Genomic DNA, 8,877 nt, shown 5'->3' with positions numbered 1-8,877 from the left:
TGGCATTTTTAAGCCTAAAAATATGCAATGCCCGCAATTCTGTCCCGCCTTCACTTTTTTGTGAGACGGGACAAGATTTTAAGCTTACACCCTCAACTATGTCTGTCTCGCTTCATTTTTTACGGACAAATCTAAACGGGACGGTCATGCACATTTGCCACCCCTAAATAACATCATCAGAGTTCGAACTCTGGTGCACACAATTGTGTATAAGTTTATGACAGTTATTATCACTTGGAGAAAAAATAAAGCATTATGTTTATATGAACAATCTGGTATCCTTAAATTTAGTTGGGTATCGATATCCTCACCCAATCAAACATAATAATTCAATGACATATCATTTATTTTATTTTATTATATTTTAAAATAAATTTAAATTTAAAGCAATTTATACTAAAGGTATGGTGTCCAAGTTAAATTAATGGGTACCAAAAAAATTTACCTTGTTTTTAACTACAATTGTATTGTATATATATCATATATGGGATACAAATTGACAAATTTGCAAAGAATAATTACAATATCATCAATTCAAATATACATTGATTGACTTTTATTTCAACCCTATACCTTGTTAATCAGTAAAATTTACTCCCTATGTACTGTATAACAGCAAAAATACAAATATAACCCTGCAGTGTAAAAATGAAAAAAAATAATGAAAACCACTTTGTTGAATCTTGAATATTCAGTTTGAAAAATCAAGAAATGGAAAAGATGAAACATCTTTCATCAAATCCTCCAAGTCCCAATCTCCCACAGATAAATCTCCATGAAACAAATTCTCCACCTCATCTTCACCTCTATTTTGATTATCACTTCTCTTACTAACATTAACAATGTTGTTAATGTTATCAAAGTTATAGCTACTATTGTTATAAGTATCTTCTCCATTGAATGCAATGTTCTTCTCCATTTTTATAGTATGTTCATCATAAGTGATAGTGCTGTTAACACTCTCTAGAGGAGGAACATTGTAGATTCCAATCTCATCTTCTCTTTCTGCACCATTGATATTTACACTCCCAAACACTTTTTCCAAATAAAAAGTACTTTTGCTGTCATGATTATTCTGCGAGAAGTATGAACCGGTATTGGTATTATTATTATTATTATTGTTATTGTTATTGAAGAATCCGCCGCCGGAAGAAGCTGAGATGATGGTATTGAAAACTGTGTTTTGCATGGAAGGTGGTGAGGAAGTATTGAACATAGGCATAAAATGGTTGTGATCAATATGTTGTTGGTCTTGTGTTGAAGATGTTATGAAACCTCCCATGTTATGATGATCTTTGTTAGCGTCGTACGAGGATTCGTCGCTTGGGTTTGGAGAAGTGTTGGACGACATGTTCTTGAGTCTTTTCTTTATCGTCGAGTTCCAGAAGTTCTTGATTTCGTTGTCTGTTCTTCCTGGTAAGCGCGCCGCTATTTGAGACCATCTTTAAAAATGAAGCAAAATTTAGTATGTTTGCTTAAATTTGTGTCATTTTTGTATAACTAAAAAAGAATGCATGCTTTGCATGGAAGTTAATTATTTTATATATTTTTTGAAGGATTTATGCAATATGGAGTGTCTTCAACTCGAAGTAGAAATAAAGAGGAATCAGAGTGGCTATATATATATATGTTGTTTTCAGTTGTACTTTTGTCTTCTACAAGGAGCTGTTTTAATATAGATATGTTAGTAATATTGTTATTATATTTGATGCATGTTGTTGTGCATGTATTTTTTAAACTTTGAGTTAGTTGTGTTATCTTAGACTAATTGAGGAAGACTTGTTTTTACACCCTAAGACTTAAAACAAATCTTTTACAAAATTGTTGTCTTCTCTAAATTATGGCTTGGACTTTTTAATATAATTTTTTGAAAAATACTATGAAAACTCTCTTTTTCAAGTAAATAATTTTAACATGTTGTTAGATGAAACTTATATAAACTCTAGTTTTAAAAATAAGTCCTACATAAAGTGGTGAGATTCAAATGAGATTCATTGAACTTGGATCTTTTATATCTACAAAAAAGAAATATGGTGTTCTAGGGAAAAATTGATAGCATTAATTTTAGAAATATTTTTAAATTATTATAAATATTATATAGGTTTGTTCCACTTTATTTTTTAATATAATATGTTTGGTACTATGTTTGTAGGAGACAAAATTAATTTTTAAAATGTAAATTTTATTTAAACATATTTAAATTCGAATATAATTGATTTTGTCTCTAGATTCTAACTTAAGCTTTTAATTTGCTTCAAGAGTTGATTGTCAACCTCAAATTTAAATTTCAACTCAGCTTTACATAAATATATATAAATATAAACTATTTTACAATCAACATATTCTTGACTAAAATCATTTTTTAAAAATTATTTGTGAATAACCAAACATACACTAATACACTAGACTACACTCTTAACATTTCAATGGATAGCTAAATATTGGGAGGATAATCAATTCTCACATATGTCGATAATTCAGCCTACCTATCGTTTATATTCATGCATGCTCATTAGTTTTAGATGCGAGTGTATTGGAAAAACTCATGTTACATATTGGTTAAATATAGAAAGTGGTTTTATAGGGATCAATTAGATCAAACTCTCTAATTCTATCATGATATCACGAGTCTATCGATTCAGGCCATCCACCATTTATCTGCACACTAAGAGTGAGGTCTATTGAAGAAATCAAATCTCACATATTGATAATTCGGACGACTCATTATTTATATTCACGCATTAAAGCCAATAGCGCTGAACATGTGTATTAGAAAAAACCCAAATCGCGCATTGATTAAAGATCGAAACTCGGTTTTATTTTTAATGAATTAGACAAAATTTAATTCTAATAATAAATAATATATAACTTTTATTATGGTGTTGAATAAGACACAAATTCTTTTTATTTATTTTCAAACATTAATCATTCATCTACATTAGTAGTACTATAACACTTTCACTTTATCAGATAAAGATGAAAACTACTGCTAGAATGAGCAAATGTATGTTAAACATGTCTGGTATAGATCCTAAATACTTGGATATACATGACATAATACATGTGCAATAGTGGTTGAGCTAGCTAGTACTTAAAAATCATATAAAAATTTCAAAAAACATCAAGAAAATGTGAATAATAATGCATATATGAAACAAAATTTGGCAATAAGATACAAAAAAAGAGTTAGAGAAAAAGTTAAAATAACCTGTTTCCAAGAAGAGAATGCAAATGGATGATAAGTTCTTCTTCTTGTGGTGAAAATGCACCACGTTTAAGATCAGGTCTCAAGTAATTAATCCATCTAAGCCTACAACTCTTTCCACATCTCTGCAACCCAGCATTTCTAGCAACATCACTCCAACAACCTTGTCCACTGTTCAACATATAGTTCATAAGTTTCTCATCTTCCTCAGGTGACCACAACCCTTTTCTAAGCTTATTGTTTGAGTTGTTGTTTTTACCAGATGCAGCTTCTGGTTTCCTCATTGCACTACTAGTTCCTCCTCTTGATGTAGAGATCATAAGAGAAGGATTTATAGAGAGAGAAAGTTATATATGTGTATATATATAATATAAAGAATTAATTAAAGAAGCTTCATAGGGTGGGAATGATGATGATAATGATGATGGTGATGGTTGTGGGGTTTGCTTACAAATTAGGGAAGAGTAGTGATGAGAGAAAGAGAAAGAGGAGTTGGTTGGTTGATCAATGAGTCTAGTTGAAAAAAGAAAACGGTTTGGAGAGAGACATTAGGGAGAGAGAGATTGAGAAATATTAAGATATATGTGTCTTCTTGTCTTTGACTCCATGCCCTTTTTTCTTCACTCACAAGGTAATTATTTATCATAATATATACATATACATGAATTACAGTGTGCCAGATATATACATATACATATACTTGTTTGTTTTATAATGAAGGCAAGTTATTTGCTTCCACTTCACATAATGATCCACACGTGTAATTGAAGATATATTGATAATTAGTAAAGTTAAGACGGCATATAACTTAATGATAGTTATATGCGTGTGTATAACAGTTATTAATTATGTGCATAAGATCTACTTGCTTAAGTTTCATTGCATGAAGAAGTAAAATAGACTCAAAATGTATATATGGATGAATAGAAGATATATACTATATACGCTTCTAATTTTGATCATATGTACGTGGAAAGGTGACAAAACAAGAGATTTGGAGGTTTGCTAGTCTTTCTCTTTGTCCATATGTACACACACTATGTAGTATTCTTAAGTCAGCACATCTTGTAAGATACACTGCCATAATTGGTTATCATTTGAGTAGGAGTCAATTTGTGTGCATAGATGTGTTACTTTCATTTATCAAAAGAAATCAAGGTTGAATATTAACTATGCATTATTTATATTGGTTTTATAAATTTTATCTGTTCTATGTCTATGTCTGCCCGGTTTAGGTCAATCCTGCATTAAAAAACGAAGCAGTGTGGACATAGTTGGGGGTGGGGTTTAAAATTTTTGTTTGTCCTGTGAAAGAATGAGAGTCGAGTGAGGAGGGTCTACAGACACTCTGACACTGTATCTCTAAAGTTTAAAAATAAAATAAAAATTTATGTTAATGCCTGCATCTGAAAAAAATTGAGGTAGACACATAAGAGAGTGCGGGCTTAAAACCATTGTGTGTCCCGTGAAAAAAGTGCAGACAAAACGAACATATGTTGGATGCCAGACCCGTTTTGCCACCCTAATCCTAGGGTATGTGGGTATATGAATGTGAGGCCCAAGGTGATGAAGAGGGTGATTATAAAAGTTAATGAGATTGAAGAAAGTGATTTACTTTAACCTTCCATACCTTTGTCAAGCATATATATTCCTTTCCATAGAAAGGTGAATCATGCTAAAAAAGAAGAAAGAAATGGTGCAACCAGAACTTGACTTTTTAGACAATCTTTTTAGAGCAAGAAAAACATGCACATTTCTATGTATGGACAATAACAGTTTCCTTATTTAATCATCATCTCAACTCACAAAACAAGTTGATTTGAAGAACCAATGCAAAAATCTACTTTATTTAGGGAAGTTAATTAATTAATACATCCTGCTGACGTACTAATGATAGTAATATCTTGTCTAGAAGATCAGATTATTTTAAAATCAACCCCTACAAAACCTACTTATTCATGTGGTGGTTAAAGTGGTGTATGTTAAAGCCTAAACAATAATAGATGATCAAAAGAAGAACTACAAGTTTAGCACTAAGTTGGTTAATGTACCAAAATGAACATGCAAAAATGTTTACCAATTCTTGTAAGGTAATGGATGTCTTTTTTACATTCACTATGAAAATTCTTTATTTTGAGTGTTGTTACTCATTATAACTTCCTTACATTCTACTGACTCATAAAAGCTACAAGGATTGTCAAAAAGTTAAAAGAAGCAATCAATTTAATAAATTGGCATCCCTCAAAGGGACCAAGTGGGCTAGAGGATTTGATGGATTTGATATGCTACATGATTTAATTCATACATGTAAAAAGCAAATTACACATTTAAATCAATCTGAGCCGTCGGATCATTATAAATTTTTTTATAAAATTTGATATCCAACTTCACGGCAGGCTAATTCAATGGAACCAATTTCACTGTCCACTAGTAGAGAACCATTTAAAATCAGAGCAAAACTCTGTATCGACTGCCCCAATATCATAATCATTATAAACATTCGTGTTTAATCATAACTACAACTAAAATCGTACATGTATTGGTTGTAATGTGTTAGAAATACACAGTGGCGGCATGATTTTCTTGGGTATTAAGAATTGTGATGTATGACAGGATATTTAGTTGGGTGTAGGTAGCAAAAAAAAAAAAGTAAAAAGAATGGAAGAAAACAAAGTACCATTTGTCCACCTCAGAGATCCAATTCATGTCGTTAACAACACATCATATTGCTTTGACTTCAAATAATAAATGATTAATCACAAATTTTTAGTAGATACTATAGTGACTATAGAGAATATGTGAAAGGATTCATGTCCACAAATCCTAAAAACCATAAGATAAATACCCTTCATAAGAATAGACCAATGCTTGAAGTTGCTTCAAAATGCATCTTTAATCACTAAAAAATAAAGGGTAGAAAGAAACAAACATTTACACATACATACATACATACGTATGTGTATTTTTTGGATGTTTGTAGAGGTAAAAAATAGTCATAAAAAGTTACAAAATCCTAATAAATACTTTGAGCTTTTTTATGCTTTCTCTATACTACATGTTCTTCTCTTGCTAAAGCTTATAGCTAGCTCTAATCTTATTCATGTTGATTACCTCATAAGTAAGCAAGCATGACTTTAGTTAGATAAGAGGGGTCCTACCAACAACAACTTTCCATTACTAACCTATCAATGAATTAAGAAAGTGCAACCACCAGAGTAACGAACTATCTAAAGTAAGTGAAGGTTTTAGAAAAGAGCTAGCTACAAAATCAACATGGGGAAGTGTGATAGATAGACAAAGACAAGTATAATAAATGAATGCACAAATTAGTAGTATGAGTGTTTTACACTTATTATTAGGAATATATTTCATACACCAACATAATAACCTCCTCTATAGTTCTCTATATTTCTAGTCCCATATACATTATCTATTTTTTGTACCTTTTTTATATGAAAATCTAACATCTAAGTGATGCAGACCAGCAAATGAATTAACAGAAATTAATGAAATAAGCAAGAATTAAATGAACTGAAGTATTTTATTGATGGATTGAAAGTAACAGTAGCAAAATGAAAAGCTCTAGCTACTCATAGGAGATATTATTTTGAAAATATCTTCTTTAGTAAGAAGACATTATATCACTAATATATTATTTCTTCTTTACTATTCCCTCCTTAAAATTAGTGTTTTTTTATTTCTTGAATGCGATATTAATTAATTTTTTATCAATTTTATCTCTAATAAATATTGTCTACACTCTTCTAGAATTATAGTATTATATATTTATAATAATGTATAACAATAAATAGTAATTAAAGATATTTTTATAAAATTGTTATATTTATTTAATCAATCATTATTTTTTTTTAATCTGTAACAACTTTTAAGACTTTTATTTTGAGACCGGGGGCAAAAAGATATTGTATCATTAATAAAACATTATGCAGTTAATACAACAAACAAGAGCCCTCTCCCAATTACCACATCATCATTGTTTCCAAATCCTTGGCCTCTTTCGTTGATAGGCAATTTCACCATTTGGGCCTTCATTCCTCAATTGGGCTCTATCAGTAAGTAACTTTATTATCAAGGAAATTTCTTATTCTATCTAAAACACCCTATGAAATTTTAAAAATATTCTTGAGAAATCGGAAATGTATTTTCGAGACACACATTTTTTTGTTAGATTATAGTTAGTTTCGGAGATACATCTCTATTTTAGAATCGAAAATACGTTTTCAATTTTGTAGCAAATACATTTCTGATTTGTCAGCAAATGCAATTTTTGTTTCAATTATTTTTGTAAGTTACAAAATTAACCAGTTGCAACAAATTGTGCCAAAAGTGACCAAAATGATATCTGTTATATCTGGTTGGCACTGCCATTTTTGTGGACATCAGTGCCACTTACACTAATATCATGTACTTGCGGTTCTTTGATGATTTTGAGCGGATTCATGAGTGGAACCGCAGGCAGGTTGTTTGTTGTACTTGTACCATAAGCTGTCTGAAGGCTGCAAGCGGAGGACGAAGCAGATGACCGATAGCATCACACTCTTGACGGTAAAATTTATTGGTATTATATTGTGATTCCGTTTTGTTAATTATTGTGATTCTGTTACTAACTAATAATCATTGTAATTTCAGGCCTGGATCCTACAACACTTCCCCCGTATCTCGGGTTGATCATTTGTCCTAGGTTATATTGAGGACCATCTGCGTGCCACTGCATTCGACCCGCTCAGAGGGAACCAGGCGACAGATTCGTTTAGAGTCTATATTGACCGCTTGGTTTTTAATGATATACACTTTCAGGCATACGTCGATCACCGTGTCACGATTCCATTCGACGAAGTTGCTCTGTTTTTTGGATGGTTGGCTTACGGTCGTAGCTCCAAATGATATAATTGTCATCATAGCTCTAGTCATTTGGTGTTACGGTACTCCGTGTTAGAACAAGATTGAATTTAAGTTCAAAATCTAGTTTTGATGATAACAATCATATATTTTGTTTGTAACAATTTTATTACTAATGGTTTCATTGAGTGTGCAGATGTTATTTTTCACTGGTCTTGTTAAGTCAGGAGTTCTGAAAGCTAAAGAGTGCAAAAGATCACAAAGGTTCAGACAAGCTCAAAGGAGAAGATCAGAAGTAAAAGCAAAAGAGATCTAATGATCTGAAACACAAAAGTTGTTTAATAAAGACAAGACACAATTGAAGCTCAAATTGAGCAACTTCTGAAGGTACCATAAACGCAGCAAACAAATTCTGATAGAAGCCACAAAATTAGAAAGCAGCTTTCTTGAAGAAAAACAAACACGAAGACTCTGACAAGAAAGAATTTTGTTAAAAACACAATGATTAGCAAAACGGCTGAAACACTCAAAAGGAGCAACTCCCAAAGTTAACTGAAGAAGCTACGCACATGCAGCTCGTTGGAGAAACAAAAACAAAAAGCAAACACGCAAGCATTTAATGCTCTCGAAAAATCAAAACAACGGATATATTCAAGGCTACAAATAGAAGATCATTTCTTGATAAAACGTGTGCTTGAAAAATGTAGTGCCTAAAAACTTCAATGAAATATCACAATTGTGATTAAAGCTTATCAGAAGCATTATATTGTAACAAAATGCATTATCAATCATTCCTTGAGCGACCAAGTAAA

At 31.3% G+C, this 8,877-nt stretch overlaps 1 protein-coding gene across 1 annotated transcript; it reads right to left on the bottom strand.

Annotated features, from left to right (window-relative positions):
• Positions 1 to 547: 547 nt before the first annotated feature.
• LOC131640018 (transcription factor MYB46-like) lies at positions 548 to 3,616 on the bottom strand. Its single transcript, XM_058910436.1, has 2 exons — positions 3,209 to 3,616; positions 548 to 1,442 (listed from the first exon to the last, which is right to left on the bottom strand). The coding sequence occupies exons 1-2, from the start codon at positions 3,523 to 3,525 to the stop codon at positions 692 to 694; spliced, it is 1,068 nt and encodes a 355-aa protein (XP_058766419.1). The 5' UTR covers positions 3,526 to 3,616; the 3' UTR covers positions 548 to 691.
• Positions 3,617 to 8,877: the final 5,261 nt, after the last annotated feature.

Source organism: Vicia villosa, unplaced genomic scaffold, assembly GCF_029867415.1.
Source record: "Vicia villosa cultivar HV-30 ecotype Madison, WI unplaced genomic scaffold, Vvil1.0 ctg.002896F_1_1, whole genome shotgun sequence".
NCBI classification, from domain to species: domain Eukaryota; kingdom Viridiplantae; phylum Streptophyta; class Magnoliopsida; order Fabales; family Fabaceae; genus Vicia; species Vicia villosa.
This window is presented reverse-complemented; position numbering and strand designations above follow the sequence as displayed.

Coding starts and splice junctions, on each gene's coding strand:
- LOC131640018 (XM_058910436.1), bottom strand. CDS start 3,525: ATGATCTCTACATCAAGAGGAGGAACTAGTAGTGCAATGAGGAAACCA. Junction 1,443..3,208: donor CATTCTCTTCTTGGAAACAG/GTTATTTTAACT, acceptor TCATTTTTAAAG/ATGGTCTCAAATAGCGGCGC.